Consider the following 24,880-nt stretch of genomic DNA (forward strand, 5'->3'; position numbering starts at 1 on the left):
AGATACACACACACACACACACACACACACACACACACACACACACACACACACACACACACACACACACACATCTATATATACATATATATATGCATATGTACATGTAGTTCTATCTAAGAGACAATGAATAACTGGTATTGTCCCCTCTGTTTGGACTGATGGACTCTCAATGCCAGCACCATACCTTCATTCTGAGACTACGGAGAATAAGACACAGAAAATATCCTGTATGTAGAACAAGCACTTGGCCGCACCAATCTGATTCCTTTACTAGGTCTTTTAGTACATATGGCTGCCTGAGTCTCAGGCTCTCTGATGGAATGTCATCTCTTTTAGGGAAACTCCAGCTCCATAACTATATTCTAAGATGGCAAGAAGAGAAGGAATACCTACATGACATTCTAGTTGTGGAAGAAGTAACTTGTTTCCTATCCTTGAGTCCTTACAAATACAGGCTCTCTAATAACTTTGGTACCTTAATGCTCTGGATCTCTAAAAGAGTTAAGTCTCTTTTAGAGCAGGCTCTCTAGTGCTTCTGGTACCATGAAGTCTGAGCCCTCTGATGGATATAAATTTCCTCTGGGACAGAACCTTTACTGCCTATGGTTCCTTGAGGTTCAGGATTTCTTATGGTTCTAAGACTGTTGGTAAATGATGATTGTGAGTGGATGCCTGAAGGCTGGACTCAATTTAAGTACAGCATCAGCTACATAGCTTCATAAATGTTTGTTAAATGAATGAATGAAGTGTCTGAACAAGCAAAAACAGTTCAAAGGTTAGAAGCACTACTTCTTAATTCATCCTAAGAAATTTATATTTGTCAGATTTTAGCAGAGAATTGTCTCTTCAAACCCCAAAATGCCTTAAAATCTTTGACTTGTTCAATAAGCATTTAGTATTAACATTGTGGAAATCCACCTTTAGATTTCATAGCCACTTCTATATTAATAAGGATCATAACACAAAAACTAATAGAATGAGGGGCGGCCAGGTGGCTCAGCAAGAGCACTGGCCCCAGTGTCGGGATGACCTGGGGATCGAATCCGGGCTTAGATACTTAGCACCACATCCAGAAATAACTGGCTGTGTAACCTTGAGCAAGTTATTTAACCCCGATTGCTTTAAAAAAAAAAAAACTTATAGAATGGAATAATGTAAGTTCAGTGCTCTTTTGAGCCTTCTCCTCTTGACTCTATCCTAGAAGAAAAACCTACAAAACAATGTGGTTTTAGCACTAAGAAATATAATATACCAAAAGAAGAATAAGTAAATACAAGAAAGATGAGAAAATATAAATGCTTAATCCCTCAATTTCTTCCTGGGAATGGATATTCTTACCTGCATTCTTCATCACTTTTGATCAGGGGATCAGAGCCTACTGTACCCACCAGGAACTTGGGACTAAGCAAAGGTAGACGAACATGCTGCAGCACCTACAAGATAATAAACACTACTAAAGGTACTAGTCTACAATCTGTGGGACATCCAACTGAATGCATGACTCAGGGATAACTACGTTCTCCAATTTTGCTTTCAATTATATTGTGATCTAATTGGAAATGGTGAAATAGAAAAAAAAAAGGAGATGACAGTCCTAAGATAAAGATTTATGGAAGGACATGGATAAGAATCAAAGGTTGAGAAAACATGAAGCAGTTATGATCTGCATCAGAGCGGGGACTAGCCACATTGATGAAACCACAAATTAGAAATATATATAAACAAAAAAAAGATTTTCAAACAACCAATACAGTGATGCAAACATAGTAATATAATTGAGTCTAGTTCTTTACTTCAAGTAACTTATGTCATTTAAGAAGGTTATTGAGTTTTTAGCAAGCATATACACTTCTCTTGAGCTTATGCAAATGGACTTAAACAAAATTAGCAGTAATAGATAAAATCTAGTTAATCTACTAGAGACTACACAAATTAATAATGGTCATTTTCTCAAATGTTTTCCAGTTACTCAGGTTCTATTATCATCTCTTTATTTCTTCTTCCTCCTTTCCCACCCCCCACTACTAAAAAATATCAGGATTTCTAAGATGTTGGGGAAAAATCATGATATTTTTATATCTACTCAGATTTTATAGATCATAACTTACATTATGTTCTAAATTTATAATTGTCATAAAACAGAGTGAAAATTCTCAGGCAAGTAATAGGGTAAGATACTCAGGAGAAGCAGAAATCACGCTGAATGCGCCCTTGGCCAATTCCGGGCTAATTCCACGGTTCTAGACAGAGAAACGTAAGGTTTCTTTTCATGTCTCTGGCGTAGAAGAGATCCTTACTGCACCTTCCCCTTATTACCTGTGGAAGCTGGGGTCGTCTTTCTTGAATGCTGTATTTAACCCAGGCCATCACAGCACTGAACACCTGTTCTTCACTTCGAACATTTAGTTCATCACTGGATATGATGTCAATGAGTTGGTTGGCTGGAAGCAGCATAAACTCCTCACTTTCCATCACCTGTTTCAAAAGTAAGCAAAGGTAAAATGAAAATGTGTGCAGTCACAGACAACTATGATGAGGCCAACATTCCCGTGCAAAAATTATTAACTTGTTCCAGTTTGAATCAATATCAGACAGTGGGACTTAAGAAAGGACAAAATTAGAATTAAGGAATCTTAGCAGTGTCTTAAATAAAGAAAGTCTAGATGTTTTCAATGGTAAAGAGAATTCCTGAGTAAAAAAACTCCCTCTAAAAATGCAGGTTGGTGTCTTCTCTGGAACTTATAATCTTAGAAGGTTGCACAGAACACTGAGAAGTTAAGCCATTTGCTTAGGGTTACTAGAGTCACTAAGCTAGTACGTGTGGGACTTGAAAACCCACAAATTCCTTACTCCAGGGACAGTACTCCACTAGACCAGATTACCTCAAGCAGATACTTAATAAGTGTTTGATGAATTAAGTTGTCCCCCTTACCTGATACCTGAATCCCCTCTAAAATAAACCTCCTAAAAAGCTCATCGTATCCCTCTGTTTGAATGCCTCTAAATAACAGAAAACTTTCTATTTAATAAGAATGACAGCTAAATTTTAATAGTGCTTTAAAATTAGCAAAGTGTTAATATGTATTATCTCTTCTGAAGTAGCCTAATTCATTTTTTTTTCTTTTTAGAGGGCAATTGGGGTTAAATGATTGCCCAGCGTCACATGGCTAATTTGTTTTTGTGTTAAGTATCTGAGGCCGGATTTGAACTTAGGTCCTCCTGGCTCCAGGGCTGGTGCTCTATTCACTGTGCCACCTAGCCGCCCCCAAGTCTAATTCATTTTTGAGCAGCTTTAAATATTAGGAAGTTCTACTGAGTTCTACTATGCCCAAATCACCCAAAATTCCTCTGATTTTGATACTTTGGTTGTAATGTTGCCCTCTAGAGCTACACAGAACAAGTCTAGTCCTTCTTCTTTCAAGTATTTGAATATTATTATGTCTATTCTATCTTTCCTTCTCTGGGCAAAAAATGCTCAGTTTCTTTACCACAGCATGGCTTTAAAATCTCCTCTGCAGACTTAATCTGCAATATACAGGAAGACAGGGTGATTTGAAAGGTCAGATGCTGTAAAGTTAAAAAGGGTGAGGACTAAGAAAAGATCATCCCATTTGTCAATTAAGAGATCACTGGCAACTTTGGAATAACATTTTTAGCTGAATGATGATACTGGAAATTAGACTACAAAGAATTTAGAAAACGGTAAGAGGAAAGTACAGGCATCAGTTTTAGAAAAGTTTTCCTAGGAATTTGGTTGAGAAAGGGCGGGAACCATGTCAAAGAAAAAGTCAGAAGTGAGTGATAAGGAAAATAAGGGGAGGAGAAGAGGCCAAAAGCATCAAAGACTGCTGAATTAAGAAATCCGAATATAAACAGATTAATCAACAACAACAACAACAATAATAGAAGGAAAATGAGTTCAGGCATTTATGAACACTGCAAAATGAAGGACTTGAAGAGACAGAGAAACTGGAATTTGAGAACATGGAACCACAAACTGCTGCACCTAAGTAGTCTAAAAATGAAATGAGAATTATAAGAGCAGAATTAATGTCCTGCACAGCAAAAATAATGAGCAAGCTAGAAAAACTTGCAATGGCAAGCCTCACCAAAGAAACATATGAGAGAACAATACAATGGGAATCCAAATACACATAAGTGAAAGATAAAGTGTAAAGGTTATGGGATTTAAAGATCTTCCATGCCCCATTGGGCTTGCTGACATAGCAGGAAGGGGCGGAGCAAGAGGAAGCGGAAGCCAAACTAGAGTTCCTGCGGTGGCTAGCAGTGGTGGAGATGGAGGCAGCAGCAGCAGCAGCAGCGGCAGTGGCAGCGCGAAGCCCTTTTTGAGTCAGCCAGAATTTCTGCTAAGGACTCCTGCTGAGGACTGCCAGGGGCTTGAGCTGCTGGGAGCACGCTTCCTGGACATTGAGTGGTTGCTGTGAGGGGGGAGAGGAGGACCTCTGCCTGAGGTAGCCTGTTCTGTTTTAAAGGCTTGAGAATGTGGGTGCTTTCTACTTTATCTACCTGTGCCAATTTCATAACTACTCTGATGGCTTTCACTTTCTGGTTTTGGGACTCAGTCTTTTGGTATTTTAATAAATTTTCTAGCTTATTCCCCCATATAGCAAGCCTGATGTATTTTGTGATGGATAATTACATCAGCATATCTGTAATATCCATAGGCATTGTGAATATTGCATTGCTGATACACATAGTAAGAAGTGAAAGAAGAGAAGTAAAAAAACCTAAAAGAATATTAAAAGAAAATATGCTCACCATGTAAGCAAAACATAAGAATCCTGAAGATAAGACTCATGGAAAAAACCCTAAAGATTACAGGTTTCCCAGAAGAATAGGATTGGACAAACAAAACAAAACAAAACAAAAACCCCGTAACATCATAATGAAGGAAATAATAAAGGAGAACTGCCCAGAACTTCTGAACATAGAAAATGAAATTCCAATTGAAAGCATTCACATATCACCTCCAGAAAACATCTCAAGGCTAGGGCGGCTAGGTGGCGCAGTGAGGAGTCAGGTGGAGTCAGGAGGACCTGAGTTAAAATCCAGCCTCAGACACTTAAATCACACTTACTAGCCGTGTGTCCTTGGGCAAGTCACTTAACCTCAATTGCCCTGCTTTCCCCCTCCAAAAAAAAAAATTCAAGGGTGGCCAGGTGGCACAGTGAGTAAGAGTACCGGCCCCAGAGTTGGGATGACTTGGGATTGAATCCAGGCTCTGATACTTAGCACCACAGCCAGAAATAACTGGCCATGTAACCTTGAGCAAGTTACTTAACCCCAAATGCTTAAAAAAAAAAAATCCCAAGGCTACAAATTCCAAGACACATAGTGGTTAAAGTTAACAATTCAATTCAGAAACAAACATCAGAAGAAGTAGTTCAGCAGGATTTTAGAGAGGATAGGTATGATAGATCTCTGGAGAAAACTGAATGGGGATAAAAAGGAATATACTTTCTTCTCAGCGGTTCATGGCACATACTCAAAAACTGACCATGTTCTAGGGCATAAAAACCTCACAATTCTATGCAGTAAGGCAGAAATATTAAATGCATCCTTGTCAGATCATGATGCAATAAAAATTATATGCAATATAGGGCCAGGGAAAGACAGACTAAAAACTAATTGGAAATTAAACAATTTAATCCTAAAGAATGAGTGGGTCAAACAAGAAATTATAGAAATCAGTAATTTCATTCAAGAGAATAATAATAATGAGACAACATACCAAAATCTGTGGGATGCATTAAAGGCAGTTCTTAGGGGAAATTTTATGTCCCTGAGTGCATACATGATTAAATTAGAGAAAAGGGAGCTCAACAAATTGGGCATGCAATTAAAAAACCTAGAAAAAGAACAAATTCAAAATCCCCAATTAAATACTAAATTAGAAATATTGAAGACAAAAGGAGAGATTAATAAAATTGAAATTAAGAAAACTATTGAATTAATAAATAAAACCAAGAGCTGGTTTCATGAAAAAACCAACAAAATTGATAGACCCTTAGTCAATATGATAAAAAAAAAGAAAGAAGAAAACCAAATTATGAGTATCAAAAATGAAAAGGGTGAATCTACCTCCAATGAAGAGGAAATCAAAACAATAATTAGGAATTATTTTTCCCAATTGTATGCACATAAATTTGACAATCTTAGGGAAATGGATGAAATTTACAAACATACAAGTTGCCCAGATTAACTGAAGAGGAAGTAAATTACTTAAATAATCTCATCTCAGAAAAAGAAATTGAACAAGCCATCAGTCAGCTCCCTAGGAAAAAATCTCCAGGGCCAGATGGATTCACTAGTGAATTCTATCAAACATTTAAAGAACAATTGATTCCAATACTCTATAAACTATTTGGGAAAATTAGTGAAGAAGGAGTCCTACCAAGTTCTTTTTATGACACAAATATGGTACTGATACCTAAATCAGGAAGAGATAAAACAGAAAAAGAAAATTATAGACCAATCTCCCTCATGAATATAGATGCAAAAATTCTAAATAAAATACTAGCACAAAGACTACAGCAACTTATCTCAAGAATAATGCACTTTGATCAGGTAGGATTTATTCCAGGAATGCAAGGATGGTTTGATATTAGGAAAACCATCAGTATAATTGATCATATCAACAATAAAACTAGCAGAAACCACATGATCATCTCAATAGATGCAGAAAAGGCTTTTGACAAAATACAACATCCATTCCTATTAAAAACATTAGAAAGTATAGGAATAAATGGAGCCTTCCTTAAAATAATAGGTAGCATCTATTTAAAGCCATCAGCAAGTATTATATGTAATGGGGAGAAGCTAGAAGCATTTCCCATAAGATCAGGGGTGAAACACTATCACCCCTCTTATTCAACCTGGTACTAGAAATGTTAGCAGTAGCAATTAGAGAAGAAAAAGAAATCAAAGGAATCAAATTAGGCAAAGAAGGGACCAAGCTATCACTCTTTGCAGATGATATGATGATATACTTAGAGAATCAAGTAAAAAAGTACTTGAGACAATAAATAAACTTGGCAAAGTTGCAGGATATAAAATAAACCCACATAAATCCTCGGCATTCCTATATATTTCCAATGAAATTCAACAGCAAGAGATAGAAAGAGAAATCCCATTGAAAGTTACTGTAGACATTGTAAAATATTTGGGAATCTACCTGCCAAAACAAACCCAGGACCTATATGATCATAACTATCAAACACTTCTCACACAAATAAAGTCAGATCTAACTAATTGGAAAAATATCAAGTGCTCGTGGCTGGGTCGAGCTAATATAATAAAAATGACAATTTTACCTAAATTAAATTATATATTTAGTGCCATACCAATTAATTTACCAAAAAACTACTTTATAGAGCTAGAAAAAATAGTAACAAAATTCATTTGGAAGAATAAACGGGCCAGAATATCAAGGGAATTAATGAAAAGAAATGCTAGGGAAGATGGACTAGCTATACCAGATTTCAATCTGTATTATAAAGCAGCAGTTATCAAAACTACTTGGTACTGGCTGAGGAATAGAGGAGTGGCTCAATGGAATAGATTAGGCACACGAGTTTCAGAAGTCAATGACTATAGTAATCTATTGTTTGATAAACCTCCAGACCCTGGTTTTTGGGATAAGAACTCACTATTTGACAAAAATTGCTGGGAAAACTTGAATATAGTATGGCAGAAACTGGGCATAGACCATTATCTAACACCATATACCAAAATCAAGTCTAAATGGGTGTATGATCTAGGTATAAAGGTTGATACTGTAAGCAGTCTCCTAAAACAAGGAATAGTTTACCTATCAGACTTGTGGATAGGGAAAGACTTTATGACTAAACAAGAACTAGAGGACATTATAAAATGTAAAATGGATAATTTTGACTACATGAAATTGAAAAGTTTCTGTACAAACAAAGCCAATGTAACCAAGATTAAGAGGGAGGTGGGAAATTGGGAAAGAATCTTTACAACCTATGTCTCTGACAAAGGACTCATTTCTAAAATATACAGAGAATTGAGTCAAATTTATAAGAATATAAGTCATTCCCCAATTGATAAATGGTCAAAGGATATGAACAGGCAGTTTTCAGAGAAAGAAATTAAAGCTATCTACAAGCACATGAAGAAATGCTCTAATTCAATATTGATTAGAGAAATACAAATCAAAACAACTCTGAGGTACCACATCTCACCAGTCAGATTGGCTAAGATGACAAAACAGGAAAATGACAAATGTTGGAGAGGATGTGGGCAAATTGGAACACTGATGCATTGCTGGTGGAGTTGTGAACTGATCCAGCCTTTCTGGAGAGCAATCTGGAATTATGCCCAAAGGGCTATAAATACTTTCATACACTTTGATCCAGCAATACCACTCCTAGGGTTATATCCCAAAGAGATCATAGAAATGAGAGAAAGACCCATATGTACAAAAATGTTTATAGCAGTTCTTTTTGTGGTAGCAAAGAATTGGAAATTAAGGGGGTACCCATCAATTGGGGAATGGCTGAACAAGTTGTGGTATATGCATGTTATGGAATACTATTGTGCTATAAGAAACGAAGAGCAGACGGTCTTCATATTTACCTGGAGAAGCTTAAAAGAACTGATGCTGAGTGAGAAGAGTAGAAACCAGGAGAAATTTGTACACAATTACAGACACAACGTATGTGTGATGACCAACTTTGATACTGGACTCTTCTCAGCAATGTAGTGATATAAGTCCATCCCAAAAGACTCATGATGGAGAGAAATATGTGCATCCAGAGATAGAACTAGAAAGAACTAAGTTTATATCCAGGTGGAAGCAAATACCTGATCTTTTTCCTTCTCTTATTTGATTTCATGTCCTCTTTACCATTTTTCATTCTAGCTGGTACAATCCGTCCTTATAACCTGACTAATGTATAATGTGAAAGTATTTACAGATCCTATACTTGACTATAAGCTGCCATGGGGGGGAGAGGAGGGAGGGGGATAAAATGTGAAACTCAAGGAATTGTGGAATTGAATCCTGTAAACTAAAAGGAAAAAAACAAATTAATAAAAAAAAATGATTAAAAAAAAACAAAGAAGAAGTAGTTCAGGATGCTGCCCAGGGAAACCTATCCAGCAAATGAGCTTAATCATATGGGACAAAAGACAGACATTCAATAATAAAGAGTTTGAAACATTTTTAGAAGAAAAAACAAAAAACCAGAACTGAAGGAATTATTTGCTTCCTGAACACCCTAAAATAGAAATGCAGTAGTGGTAGACAAAGACAAGGACCGTAATAGCAACAGAGTCACAAACAGAGAGACCAGTAAGAGATTTCTTTCTAAATGTATACAAGGAGACAGGAGTGAAGGCAGAAATCTGATAAAGAGGTAGATAAGAGGCATTATGGACAGAACCTGGTGACACCTTTCTATAAGTGAATGCTTCTTTCATGGAATTACATCACAACATGGGAAGGTGCATCAAAGGAGAGAGGAGGGCAACAGAGGGATAGAGGGGAATGGGTGATATGCTGGGATCAAATTAAGGGCTTGTAATAAGGGGAAGGAGACCTTTGTTGTCTCAGAAAGAGAAGAGCCAACAGGGGAAAGGGAAAGGCAGGAAAGACTGAAACGGGGAAGAAAGTAAAGGAGTCTTACTTTGGAGGTGGGAGGAGGTTCCACTGATAGAACGCATATTCCTATAGGTGAAACAAGATACAAACCTTTCACTGGATGAGGACTTAGAGATTTGGCTTCTGAAAAGTCTATCTGTTCTGTGTTTGGGAAGGGGGAGAGGTGGGAGGCACTGGAACCCCTAGGGGCAACTGGCACCAAGGAGTGGGAACATGGACACAGGGAGACTTCTAGGCAAAAACAGGAAAACCTGTTGACAAGAGGATATAAATCAGTAGAGGAGGGGGGAGATCCTCTACTATAGGACAGTGAGCTCTGAAACACCTGAAATAATTAGCACTGTTCTGAGAATAAGGTACAATGGAAAAGGAACTCATGGGGTAAATCCCAACAAGTAGTGGTAGAAAATGCCTAGAGGGCAGAGACTAGAATGGATACTCTTGAAGCTTTGCTTATATGAAGAATACAGAGAAAACAAAATGAATATAGGGATCATGAATCAGAGAATAAGAGTCTAAAGAGAAGATGGATAATGAAGAGAGTGAAAGAAAACCCCCCCCTTTTTTTTTGCTTTTTTGGGAGGGCAATTGGGGTTAAGTGACTTGCCCAAAGTCACACGGCTAGTAAATGTGTTAAGTGTCTGAGGCTGGATTTGAAGTCAGGTCCTCCTGACTTCAGGGCCGTGCTCTATTCACTGCGCCACCTAGCCGCCCCAAGAAAACCCTTTTTGTAAGGGTTTTTAAGAGGTGCAAAAAATGAAATAAAAAAATAACCCTAATGAATAGAACTAGATGAAGATGAGAGAAAGGGAGAATCATTGAAGTGAAAAAATAGGAGATAAAAATATATAACCAGATAAAAGCAGGAGAGAACCATTAATAAAACCCTAAAGGAAAAGGGATAACAAACGAGAAGAGGGGATCAGGCATGAAAGAGAGCCTTAAAAGGGCCATCTTAAAAAAAAAAAGATTAAAGTTAACCAAAGGAACATAATACTGTGTTTATAGTAGGAGAGGAATAATTAAAATCATAACTAATCCCTCCCCTGGCCCAATTTTTAAGATACAATAGAGGAAAATATATACCTAACAACTTTAAATGTGAATGGATTGAACAATCCAATAAAATGAAAGAGATCTTCTGCTTACAAGAAACACATTTAAAAAACAAAGACATATACAAAGCTGAGGGGATGGGAAAAAATTTACTACGTATCAAGTGAAGCTAAAAAAAAAATCAGGAGATGATATCATCATAGCTATCAGACAAAGCTAAAACAAACATTAAAAAAAATAAAAGGAGATACACAAGGAAGCTATATTATATTGAAATGAACCATACACAACCAACAAATGTCCGGAATAAACTTATATGCTCCAAATGCCTTAGCATCCAAATTCATAAAGGAAACATTATGTGAGCTTCAAGAAGACATAGTATTGAGGAGGCTTCAGTATCCTTCTACCAGTTTTGGTTAGGGTTATTTTTTATAGGTATTGGAGGTGGCTGGAGCGGGAGCTCAAGTAAGTTCCTGCTTTTACTCTGCCATCTTGGCTCTGCCCTCCTTTTACCAATTCTGGATAAATCTAATAGAAAGATAAAAAAAGAGAAAATATGGAACTGAACAAATTTCTGGAGAAACTAGAGTTAAAAGACTTATGGCATCGTATAGCAAGAGAATATAAATATCTGTGTGCCACATGGAACTTTTACAAAAACAGATCATGTACTAAAGCATAGGAATATTGCAAGCAAATATAAAACAAATATAAAAAGGCAGAAATAGTCAATATATTGTTTACAAATCATAATGTAATAAAAATAGAAACAAAAGACATAGGTCTAAATGGAGACCTAATAAGGGAACCTTAAATAACAAATGTGTCAAAGAACGAATGATAACCTTTATGTAAAAAAAATTATGATGAAACAATATATCAAAATTTCTGGGATACAGCTAAAGCAGTCCTCAGGGGGAAAAATCATAACCTTATAATCATACATTAAGAACAAACTGAAAATGAGAAGATTAATGAACTGAATATGCATTTTTTTTGCCTTTTATATAGTATACATTTCATTTGTTGGTATTTCCAACATTACAAACCAGGCTTCACTGAAAGAACCTTTCTTCTGATGCTCAGATCAGTGTCTAAAATGCCAACATTTGCTATCATGAACAAAACTATACATATAAAAAAATCATCCAGATTGAGTAAGGATACCTGGACAACAAAAACAAGTTAAACAAAAATAGTCTTTCCTTCTATTATAGGTGGATATTGAAGTGGATTTCATTTGGTTTTCTTTTTAAAGACCCCCAAATCTGAGACAGCTTAAAACTTACTTAAAATGAATAAAAATTTTTGTATCAAGCTACTGGTCTCCAGCTCCATTTTCTGTTTTCAATTGTTTTGCTGCAGGTTCTTCTTTTTCAGGTTCTTCCTTTTAAGGGATCCTCCAGCATCACCATTTTCCTGTTCTTCATCACTATCAAATTTTGTTTTCTTGCCTTGGAATTGTATTTTTCCTTTATTGGGTGTGCCCTGGACAACTTTACCACTTCCTCTTCCTTTTTCTTTAAATTTTCGACCTTTAGACTTCATCTTATTTAGGGATTCCTGTTGGTCTTCAATGATTTTTTTCAAAACTTCTTTCTCTGTCTCTCCTTCTAATACTTCCCAAGTTACATCTTTGTTTCTTAATTTTAAGTTTCCATTACTTGCTTCATTGGCTTTGTCCAGTGCTTCTTTTGCCTTTTTTTAAAAATAGGATTATTCCCTCTTTTCCTTCTCTGATGAAATCTATCCACTTTATTTCTCCATGATTAGGGAAAAGTGTGTGAAAATCTTCTCTACAGGTTTGGTCATCTAAATCACCAGAAAATTTCAGCAAGAATCCAATCTTTTCATCCAGGGATTTCAATTCAGCATCTTCTGCTTGCCTGTTTTTCTTCTTGCTCTTGTTTAGCTTTTGCTTTGGCTTCTACTTTATTTTGCTTCCTTTCTTCATTCTTTTTTGCAAAGTAATCTTCCTTAAAGAGTATCAGCAGCTCTGTATCTTTGTATTTTTGTCCAGGGGTTTCTATAAACTTCTTGGCAGATTCAACACTGTCAAACACAGCAAATATTGATCCCTTAAATGCTTTATGTAATGTTCTCCTCATCTAAATATTTTGTACTTGACCTTTACCTTCTAACCATTCTTTTATGTCATCAAGGGTTGCTTCTGTTGGAAAACCTTTAACATAGATGGATCTGTTTTTTTATTTCGTTTTTATACTCATCTGTTACTTCAGGGAGGGGTTTGTTTGGAGATCTTCTGATTTTAGTTTTATCCTCACTAACTTCCATGAGTTCTGCCTTGGATTTCTTTAGATCACATCAAAGTCCTTTGTTAGTTTGCTTAATCTGTTGAATTTGATCATTATCTCCAAAGGTACCCAGCCATCATCTATTTTGATCTGTTCCTTTAAAAATTTGTCTCGTGGAAGGTTAAAGTCACCAAAATAGTACTCAATTTTTTGGCAAATTTTGGACTCTAAATCAGTCATTTTTTCACTGTCACCATTCTCAGCCCTTGTGGGAGCCTATTCTGTGAGGTTCCGGCAGGGTCTTCGCTGTCCCGACAGGATCCTCACAACCCATGAACTCACTCTTCGATTCCCTGTGGCTGTGAGGCTGCCTGCCCGTCCTCTATTTAGAGGCCAGAGCTGGGCCCTGGCCCAGAAGCCCCCGCGGCCGGAGGCGGAACCTCTCCCTGAATGTACATTTTAAAATTAAGGAGCCAACAAATAAATAAACCTAAAATAAACACAAAAGAGAAGATATTAAGAATTTGAGAGGGAAGATAAATCTGAAACAAAAAACTACACAGGAATGATAAATAAAACCAAAAGCTTGTTTTCTGAAAAGACTAATTGATAAACCAGTAGCTAATCTGATTAAAAAGAAGAAATTCAAGTCAATAAAATAGCAAATGAACAAGTTGAAATCACAGAAGACATAAAACAAGAACACATAAAAAAATAATCAGAACATTTTATAGACAATTATATGCTAACAAAACTGAAAAGACAAATAAAAAAATACCTTCAAAAATATCAAATATCCAAACTATCAGAAGACTCGATAGAGATCTCAAATAACTTGATCTCAGAAAAGGAAACAGATCTATCTGTAAAGGAAATACCAAAGGAAAAAAAAAATCACTGGATCTGATGGATTCACAGGAGAATTCTATCTAACTTTTAAAAAACAGTTAGTATCCATAATTCAGAAACTATTCTCAAAAACTGAGAAAGAACCTTATCAAAATCCTTTTATAAAACAAATATAGTTCTAATATCTAAACCAGAGAAAGATAAAACATGGAAAGAAAACTATAGGCCAATATATATGTACTGAATATTGACTCAAATATTTTTAAACAAAATCCTATCAAACAGATTACAGTGATTTATTCAAGAAATTATTCATTATGATTAAATGGGATTTATTATCAGAGATAGAACAGTTCAACTTTAGGAAAACAATCACCATGACTAATGATATTAAAAACCAAAACATCTAAAGTGACATGATCTGTACAACAGATGCAGAAAAAGCCTCTGACAAAGTATAACACTCTTTTATGCTAAAAATCCAAAAGAGTATAGGCACAAAAGAAACTTTTCAAAAAATATTATTAAAACCATCTATCTAAAATCAAAAGTAAGCATCATATGCAATGGGGATATAATAGAACCTTTTCCTATAAATACAAAAGTTAAGCAAAGATGCCTATTCTCACTATTATTTCAGATAGTTCTAGAAATGCTAGCAAATAAAATAGTTAAAGAGTGGATAATTTAAAATAGCTAAAGAGTAGATAAAATTATCCCTGTTAGGTGATGACATGATGGTTGACTTGGAAAACCCTGGCAAGTAAGCAAAGATGCTAGATGAGACAATTAAGAGTTTCAGCAAATTTATAGGCTATAAAACAAATGCTCAAAAATCAACTGCATTTCTATATATTAATAACAAAACACAAGAAGCAATAATAGAAAGGGAAGTCACATTCCAGATAATCCAGATAACTGCAAAATTCATAAACTATACTGGGATCAACCACCTAAAGCACACAAAATACTTATATAGATTTAATTACAAAGTATTCCTTAAAGAATTAAAGAACAGGGCGGCTAGGTGGTGCAGTGAATAGAGCACAGGCCCTGGAGTCAGGAGGATCTGAGTTCAAATCCGGCCTCAGACACTTGACACAAAAACTAGCTGTGTGACCTTGGGCAAGTCACTTAACCCCAACCGCCCTCCAAAAAGCAAAAAAAAAGTAGAAAAATAAAAAAATAAACGGGGAGGCCAGGTAGCACAGCGAGTAAGAGCACCGGCCCCAGTGTCAGGATGACGTGGGGATCAAATCTGGGCTCAGACACTTAGCACCCACCCAGAAACACCTGGCCGTGTAACCTTGTGCAAGTTACTTAACCCCAATTGCTTAGAGGCAGCCAGGTGGCTCAGCGAGTAAGAGCACCAGCCCCAGTGTCAGGATGACCTGGGGATTCAATCCAGGCTCAGATACTTAGCATCACACCCAGAAATAACTGGCCATGTAACCTTGAGCAAGTTGCTTAACCCCAATTGCTTAAAAAAAAAAAAAGAATTAAAGAACAACTTAAATTGCTGCAAGAATATTCGGTACTCATGGTTAGGCCATGTCAACATAATAAAAATGATGATATACCCAAATTAATCTGCAATCTTAATGCTATACCAAAATGACCAAGATGATACTTTACAGAGCTTGGATAAAATAATAACAAGATTCATTTGGAAAAAATAAAAAATCTAGAGTATCAGTATAAACAATGAAAAGAAGGAGGAAGGGAGAATAGCACTTCTAGACCTCAAACTATATTATAATGCAGCATCAAAACCATCTGGTATTGGTTAAAAAATAGAAAGACAATTCAATAAAATGAACTAGACAAGGGAGATTCAGAAACAATACAACTTAATAATTCAGTGTTTCATAAAGTGGAAAACATAAGCTACCTAAGGAAAAGCCCCCTATTCGATAAAAAATGCTGGTAAAAAGGGAAAGTAGTATGATAGAAATTAGGCTTAGGTCAACACCTTATACCACACTCCACAATACATTCTAAATGGATACATGACCTTATAATTAAAGATCATACTATTAAAAAATTAGAAGAGAAAAAGATCATATATCTCTTGTAGCTATGAGTAAGAAGTGTATTCTTAAGCAAATGAGAGGAAAATGCAAAAAATAAAATAGATAATTTCAATTACTTGAAATTAAGAAGCTTCTCACAGACAACATTAATGCACCCAACAGGAGTAAGGAACCTGTGGCCTTGAGGCCACACATGGCCCTCCAGGTCCTCAAGTGTGACCCTTTGACTGAACCCCAACTTCACAGTACAAATCCCCTTAATAAAAGGATTTTTTTGGTAAAACCTGGACTCAGTCAAAAGACCGCACCCAAGAACCTAGAGGGCCAAACATGGCCTGAGGCTGCAGGTTCCCCATGCCATCTAGGATAAACAAGGAAGGGGTTGAATGGGGAAAAAAAAAACACACCAAAAAAAACAAAAGTAAATGTAACAAAATTATAATGATCAAATGGGACTTGAATGAAGAGAGATGAAAAAATGCCCCCAACCTTCATGAAGGTAGGAGGTACATAGGTGTTACACATTCTCAATATATCAACTGATTATGATGACACCTCCCCCCTTCCCATAATAGTATTTGTCACATGGGATGGTTCTAACAAGGAGGAAAAGGGGGAAGAATACATGGGACATTATGATTCTGTAAGAAACAGAAAACATCAACAAAAAGTATTTTAAGACACAAACAAAATGAACAGAAAAGGAGCTTTTGATTTCTAAACTGATTATCTCCAAAATTGGGGGACAAGTTTGGGAATTCTCAGCCTTAAACATGAATCAGGTTCATGCTGTATAAGCCATGCAAATTTGGAGACAGCAGCATGATCACCAATTCAACAAACATGGAACACCTTTTAGGTGTAAAGGGCTGTACTAGGCTTTGGGAACACAGAAACAAAAAGTTAACAGTCCTTGCCCTTACTAATATTCTACTAAGGGTGGGAAATACATGTATGCAGTATAAGCAAAATGTATATAATAAAGTAATTTTAAGAAGGAGAAAGTGATAATAATGGGGGAATCAAGAAAGGTCCTGTGTAAGGAAGTAGCACCTGAGTTGTGATCTGAGAGAAGTTAGGGATTCTATTAAGTGGAGGTACGTAGAGAGAATATCCCTGACAAGACAGCTCACTTGCACAAAGGCACACAGAAGAGATGCAATGTCATATATGTGGGATAGTAAGCAGACCAGTTTGATTTGATGGAGAATGTGAGAAGAGAAGTAACATGAAATGTGACTAGAAAAGTCAGTGAAAGTCAAATGTAGAGAGGACGCTGAATGCAACAGGGAATGGAGATATAGGAGCCTTGGTGAGAGAAGATATGGTCAATTCTGTGTTCTATAACTAGCACAGTTATGTGGAAGAGCGTGGAGGGGAGCAGCCAGAGGCAGAGAAACCAATCAGAAGCCTATTGAAGTAGTCCATAAAAGGTGATGAGGACCTGATTTAGGGCAGAGATGCTATCTATCTACATAGAGAAAAGGGAAGTTGCACAAAAGAGGCTGTGGAGGTACCAGCAATAAGACTTGGCAACTGATTGAATATGGGAGTTGAGGAAGATTCAAAGATGATTACATGTATATAAACCTGGGTGCCTATAAGGATGGTGGTGCCATGAACAGAAATAGAGGTCAGGATGAGGGGTGAGTTGGGGGGCAATATAATGAATTCTGTTTTAGATGATCTCTGAGGTCCCTTCCAATTCCTAATTGATATTACATGATCAAGGGGGCTACCTCATCTCATTTATGGGACACTATGAAAAGTATTGTTACATAATTTTGGAAATTATAACTTCACAGGATACAATTTGTAAATGTTTGTTAAACTTGAAAAGTTAAGATGGTTTGTAAGAATTGTTCTGTGTTTTTCGAGCACTGACCAAGGGAGACAGACAGTGGTTTAACTATAACATCTTGTACTGGTAACCCAAGCAGAAATAAACCCTAGAGAGAAGAAAAATAAAACATTAGCTTACATTAATTTGTTATGAAATATCCAACTTCCTTCCTTCCTTCCTCTGGCTCTTTCTTTGTTCACTATATTTTTTTCACTGTGAGCTCCTTTAGAGCAGGAACTATCTTTTGCTTTTTTTTCTTTTCTTCAGCAATTAACACAATAGCTTGGCACAAAGGCACTTACTAAATGCTTACTGATTATGTCACTTTGTAATTTATAAATCAGTCTCCTTAGGAAATTTCCACAATGTATATAAGAGGTAGTATCATGGAACAGAAGGAGCACTGTGTTTGGGAAAGTCACTTAAACTCTCTGGGTGTGTTTCCTCATCTGTACAATCTATGAGTCTATGGAAATGATCAGTATCCCTTATCTAGTCAGGTAATCTTGCTTTGTAAATTATTATACTAACTCTAGTTTATAAGTCAATCTCCTGTGAAACTGGATGTGACTATTCTCTACAGCCTGATCACATGTGGGTGAACTAATAAAGTTTCAGAACCTGCAAGACTGAGTACTAGATCTTAGGCTGTGGTACCCCCATTGAAATGCCTCCACTCTTTAAGATCTAAGAAATTTAAGAAATTTCTCTATGAGTGGCAGTCCACACCTACCAATCCACCATTGTCAAATAGCCAAATACTGGGAAATTAGAGTACCCTTGCCCCCTCTTGGGAAATGTGATTTGTTACTTATTAATAACAAACATGAGACCTAAAATAAAGTTTAAAAAAACAAACAGATTTATGATTTCATTGGTACTGTGAACTTCTGTTAAGAAAATTCCCTTTACCAAGAAAGACTGACAGCTGCTCTGCAATTTACATATAAAAACTTAAAGTTCTAGTGAGTTGTTCAGGGCCCAAAGTCTTATGACTACCTAGGCTCATGTGAAAAATAATTCATTTGGACACCTACTTTATTCCAATTAGTATTAATCAATTTGATATGATGCTATCAGGGGTAGTGATTATAAATTCTATATATTAGGCCTTAGAGCTGTGGACTACAGATTGTAAGCTCATTTGCTTAATTATAGGAAGCTAACTAGAGGCTCTCCACCCTTGTTTTCCCTTGTCATGGTGACCAAGTGTAGTGTGGTGGAGGTAACTCAATTACATGGAAAGTCCTCCAACTTATTTTTGTATCTATGGAACTCTCTCTTGTCCAACATAAGTGACCATCTTATGACCACTTAGTGAAGATGCCCCATCCTTCACCTAACCTGTTACTCCCCCCTCCCTGCTAATCCGTCATTTTTGGACTTCAAGAGGCAAGGTCTATCAAGCAATGAGATTCTGTATTATGCCAAGCCTCTTTTGCATAAATGGGTATCAAATCCTATATCCTGTAAAAACAAGGTACTGGAAGAAGTGGGCATCTTAGATAGTGAGGTAGATCTGAAGCCCACTTCATCAGAGGGGACCATGGACCCTTTAATAAAGTGCCATTGGCTCAGAACTCTGTCTCAGTCTCTTTTATTGTAGCTGGACATTTTTAATCCCCACAGTCACACAGACAATGTGTGGTAAAAGCAGGTAGTCTCCCTGATCAAAAGGTGAGATCTCTATCCACGACATCATGTAGCCTCTCAAAATCAAAACTATTCATGTAATTTACTTTATCCCCTATTTCATTTACTAAATTTTAGAAACAAGATCTTGGCAGATACACGAATAGTTTTTTCCAAATAACACTGGTAGGGCAATAAAGACTAAAGGGTAGCAGTAGTTATAATAACTGACACTGTGGTTAGGCCACTGATGACACTTTAAGGTTTGCAAACATGATCCCATGATATAGTTTTGGAATTTCTAACTTTTGTGAAACAACTCACCTCTTGAAAGTTATGCTGGGTGAACTTGTCTGCAATCCTCAAAAGCTCACGGCATGAATGAGTGTCTGCAAAAGCTCTAATGCCTAGGCAGTTGGATGGGTCTAGCTGTCTCTTTAAGAATTCACAGCAGGCTTCCTGAATTTCTGCCAGCTGAAGGAGGCAAGCAGCTGGTAGAAGGGTCTGAACATTGCCCTCTTCCACTGTGATCTGGGAGGTGTATGCAAAGTCAATCAGCAGCTCCATGGCCCTTTCATCAATGTCTCTGATCACTACCTCAGTCTGACGGCTCTCTGCTAGTTCTCCTGTAAACATGGCTCGAAAATAGGGACTACAGGCTGACAAAATGACTCGATGGGCATAAATCTTCTTAGCACCCACAACTAGTACGACATCACACAGTTCCCGGTGCTTCCGCAAAAGGTTGATTACTTCTAGGGTTTGCCGGGGATGCTTGTCGGAGATATAGGGCATGCGAGCAGGCTGGGGAACCCCTTCTGGAAGCTTGTTGGGGTCTCCAAGGGTACAGCGGCTTGTTACATCCATTCCAGTTTCTCCTGGTCGAGTGCTGGTACACCTAAAGGAATGATGTGGAAAAAGACATAAGAATAGATATATTACTGATTCATCTTTGCTTGAAAGGATAGATAACTCTGAGGTAGTATTGTGCTGGGACAAAAAAGACTGGTCAGAAATATATTCAGAGAAGCATTTTTTTCTGAGAATTCTTGAGTTTAAAAATATTCTGAGAAATCTGGGGAGTCCTGCTTAGTATTCACAACTATTAGTTTTGAACAGAGCACAAAATTTTTCTTATCCGATGCCTTAAAATAAGAAATAAGATAAAGAAATAATTCTGTCAAAATATTTTGATCAAAGAGGTAGGCCAAACCATAAGTCCTGAGGGTTTGGGGTAGGAGGAAGATCCATTAAGCAATTGTAGTCCATTCGTATCACTTTATAAAAGAAATGTGGTAAATGATTATTTTTCTCTATAGAGTACTGGCTTGTGGACTTTACTCTATGATCTGCCTCATCCAAAACACTGTTATTCAATCCTTTTCTAAAAACTCAATAGATTATTCAGATATCTGAAATTTCTCTATGGCATAGTTTAAGATCTGCAGAATACTGCCAACAAAATATGGCCAGATCAGAGGCAGAAGCTCTTCAAGTGAGATATGGCATAATAAAAAGAAACATTTCTTCAATATAAAAATGAGGACTGGTACAACAACATCTGAAGGACAAGCATTAATTGCTATGTAATAAAATCAAGAGACTAAGTTACAAATCAGAAGATCAATTTCTTAATTTATAATGGGAAAAATGTCTGGCAAGAAAATAGTAAGAAGGCCTAACATAGCCTGGACAAACTGACAAGGTTAAAAGATGAGGTTTCTGTTCAGGTCTTAAAGACATTTCCCTATGGAACATGTATTTATCCTCAACGACATTACATTGAGATAACTGATAACAATTCTTTGATGGGGTGGAAGGGAGGGTAGTAGTAACTCCCTCAGATAGTTCAATTATAAAATATTCTGCACGTTGTTTGGTGAGAACAGAATTAGAATAAAGCTAAGTGAATGTTTTAAAAGAATTATTTCCATTGGGCTATTGCAGACTCATAAACTGCTCGTTATTGCTCTAGAAATATTTTTTCTCAAGGATTGGTACTATGGCTTTTGAGAATTAAAGAACCTTTATGTGACACATTTTAGCTTCAGAATCATAGGATTGTAGATTCAGAGAACCTCAGTGTCCATCTAGCTCAACCCTCATTTTATAGAAGAGGAAACTGAGGTCCAGGGAAGTTAAATGATTTGTTCAAGGTCACACAGGTAGGTCTGTTGACTCTAGAACCACTGTATCAGTAGAGCTTCCCCTTTTCTAGACTTATTGAAGATCCCAAAAGAAGACTAGTAAGTTCAAATGAGGTATTTTTAAAGCACTTAGCTTTAGTAGTAGTGCCTGGCACACAGTACATACCTAACAAATGCTTATTTGTTCTTCTCCCTCCCTCTCATCACTTCTCTAAAGGCAGGGACTTGGTCATAACACTTAAAGAATGCTTGAACTGAAAAAAATGATTTTTTCATAGCAAAGCATTTTCATCAAACAGCCTGAGAGGCATAAAGAATAAATATGCATGCCCTCTAACACTGGTAGTTTTTAAAAAACATTCAATTCAGTAGAACAAAAAGCAGTTTTTAAAGGTTCTCCTCAAATTATGTCTCACAAACATGTTAAAATTACATAGCTTTCTGTGACAGATGTGACTGAGGAGACAACTCCATTTAATGAACCACTGAGAATTTACACCAAAGCATAAAAGTCTCTATGTTTACTTAAGATGTTCATCAATTTTATGAAGAATAATCCTGCACAGAGTTCAAATGGGGAAGGATTCCTACGTCTAAATGTTCCTGTTTGCAGATGGTACTATATTCATTGCATCAAGTCCCTGAATACTACAAAGTCTCTTCAGGGAAATTCATAAAAATTTAGAAGAGATTAATTTAGCCACCTACGCAGAAAAACAAAGTGGATTTTGACAAATAGTTGGACAAGTAGACCACTAAGTTTGTCACTAGATATACAGAACATTTATATTTTATAGAGACAATTAGGTGGGCCCACAGTTAAGTGATTAACTGGATAGTATATAGGAAATTGGCCAGTATTTTCAATGTTTGATGTCAAAAAGTCCATGCTTTCTCAATGAAGATATATGGCTTCAAATCATGGGAAGACCATAACCTAAGAAGAATTAAAACTGCAAGAGGTCCAAAGAACAACAGAAAGATGCATAATGGCTCCAAGTATATTACCAATAATGATGTATGCACAAGAAGTGGCATAAAGGACATTATTAAGGTCATAGAAGGCAGTGTGGTACCAGAGAACAAATTATGAATTTGGAGTTAAAACGACCTGGTTCAAATTCCAGTTCTGACACTTTAGTCAACAAATATTAGGTGACAGGCACTGTGGTAAGCACTTACTAAGTGTATGACCTGAGGTAACTTTCTGGGTCTCAGTTTCCCTATATGTAAAACAAGGAAGGTTGGGTTAGACGACCCCTAAGGTCCCTTCAGCTTAAAATCTCTTATCTTGTAATTTTATTCATGGTTGGAAGGAGAGATGGGTTAGTCATGAAGAAAAAATGAATCACAACTGAAGGGCAGCCCACGTGCTACACTGGTACCTTGAGATATTAAAGAACAACAATGATGATGATAAGAATAATTCAATTATATAGTACTTCAAGTTTACAAACTCTTAAAATGCAAAATGAGTTATTTTTGGACATAGCCAATGTGAGAATCTTTTGGCTGAACTATTTATTTGGTATGAGGGTTTATTTTTTATTGTTCATGGGGGAGGAAATGGAGAGATAATAAACGCACATACTAAATATAATGCAAAACGAAAATGTCTTACAAGTAATCCGTGAGACAGGCAGGAAAAGGAATAATGTATGGTAGAGAGTAGGACTTAGAATTAGGAATTCTAATTTGAACCTTGTCACTTGAACTATGACCTTGGGCAAGTCATTTAACCTCTTTGAGACTTTGAGATTGCCTCATCTGCAAAATGGGGATATTATCTATTGAACTTGCTTCAATGGGATATCACAAAGCTCAAATGACCTTAAAGCATTATGCAAATATCCATCATTATTAATGTATTATCCCTATTTCACTTTTTTTTTTTGGAGGGGGGAAAGCAGGGCAATTGGGGTTAAGTGCTAGTAAGTGTTAAATGTCTGAGGCTGGATTTGAACTCAGGTCCTCCTGACTCCAGGGCCAGTGCTCTATGCATTGCTCCTATTATCCCTATTTTATAACAACAACAGCAACAACAACAACACAACTGAGTCTTAGAGAGGTTAACTGACCTACCCATATAGGTACAAGGCTACTAAAAGTTTGAACTAATATTTGAACTTGGGGGGCATCTTGGCTACAAGTCCAACATGATTTCCACTAGATCACATTGCCTCAAGAGGGAGGCAACAAGCCCACTTGGTACAATTTTCATGTAGATTACATAGAAAAGTGTGAATAAGCTTCACACGGGATGAAAGTTAAAGAAAAACCATGAAAAAAACATTAGGTGCAGCAATTGAAAATATCACAGATCTAAATCTCTAAGCAAGAAACTAGGGCATATGGAGGTTTCTTGCTTCTACCTTAGAGTGATTTTAATGTTAGAAATGTCCAAATTGGGTCCTTTTTAGTCATTCTAAACAGATATATTTCTGTATTTAAAGTTAAGCAGGTTTAAACTGCATATAATTCTTGTGACCTGGCAGGAATAATTGCTTATACTTGGAAATGTAATGGTTGAAAAAGCTGTTAAAGAATAATTTTACTCACCCATATAAACAAGCAAGTAAGCTTTTAATCACATTGCTATTGGTGCTACAGTTAGTCTTCCTTATACTCTATAACTTGAAAGTGAAGAAAAGCAGCTTTAACATGTTCCATGCTAACAGAAACGGAAATGTTTGAAATAAAGTTTTCATGCTAATTTTAATTTACATATAATTTTAAAATGTAAAAGCTTTAGTACCATAAAGTACGTATTTTTATGTGTGTGTCTATAATCCTTCCTCCTTTCAGTGTTCTTCTAAGTCATCATTCCAGCTCTGGACTTTTCGTCCTCTTCAGTTCTTATCTTATAGTAAATGAATACAACTACAAACTATCTTGGTATTCCTGAATCCTGTGGCCCCTTGTCCCACGCTCATATCCTGCAAAAGCCCAACTCTGGGTTATCCATACCCGTTTTCCCTACTGTACCCCACTCCATCTACTTCCTTGGATTCCATTCAAGCTGCTAAACAGTAGTTAATGAAAAATCACATACCTATACATACCAGGTCTATTACACATTTATGAAATCTAATCCAAACTGGGCCCCTCACTGCTACACAGTCATCCGTTTAGTCTTCCCTGACTCTTTAGCACATTCCAACAGTGTATGTTCTAAACCTCCTATTCTTGCAGCCCTCTCTCCAATTCTTAACAAAGGACTTTGCCACATACTTTGCTGAGGAATGGAGGTCATTCAAAGTAAGCTTTCTCTATTCTATTCCTTAAAATGCTGATAATATTCATCTCTTCTTTCCTCCAGGCACTTCCTTCCCTTTTTTTTTCAACAAGACCAATTCCTCTGTCTGTACCCATGACCATTCTTTTCTGACTCTTTCTGAATGCTTGTCCCCTGT

At 36.6% G+C, this 24,880-nt stretch overlaps 1 protein-coding gene and 1 pseudogene across 1 annotated transcript in view; both read right to left on the reverse strand.

Moving 5' to 3' along the window:
* KLHL20 (kelch like family member 20) overlaps positions 1 to 24,880 on the reverse strand; it is a 71,777-nt gene that overhangs the window by 28,191 nt on the left and 18,706 nt on the right. The window contains exons 3-5 of the mRNA XM_069065557.1: positions 19,645 to 20,218; positions 2,320 to 2,478; positions 1,342 to 1,436 (exon numbers count right to left, since the gene is read on the reverse strand). Of these exons, the coding sequence (XP_068921658.1) occupies positions 1,342 to 1,436; positions 2,320 to 2,478; positions 19,645 to 20,218 (828 nt within the window). The remainder of the gene's footprint in view (positions 1 to 1,341; positions 1,437 to 2,319; positions 2,479 to 19,644; positions 20,219 to 24,880) is intronic.
* LOC138144242 (lupus La protein homolog pseudogene) lies at positions 11,690 to 16,201 on the reverse strand (annotated as a pseudogene).

This window comes from Petaurus breviceps, unplaced genomic scaffold (genome assembly GCF_028583685.1).
Source record: "Petaurus breviceps papuanus isolate PSGF00001 unplaced genomic scaffold, PetGlider_PUasm1.0 90692, whole genome shotgun sequence".
NCBI classification, from domain to species: Eukaryota; Metazoa; Chordata; class Mammalia; order Diprotodontia; family Petauridae; genus Petaurus; species Petaurus breviceps.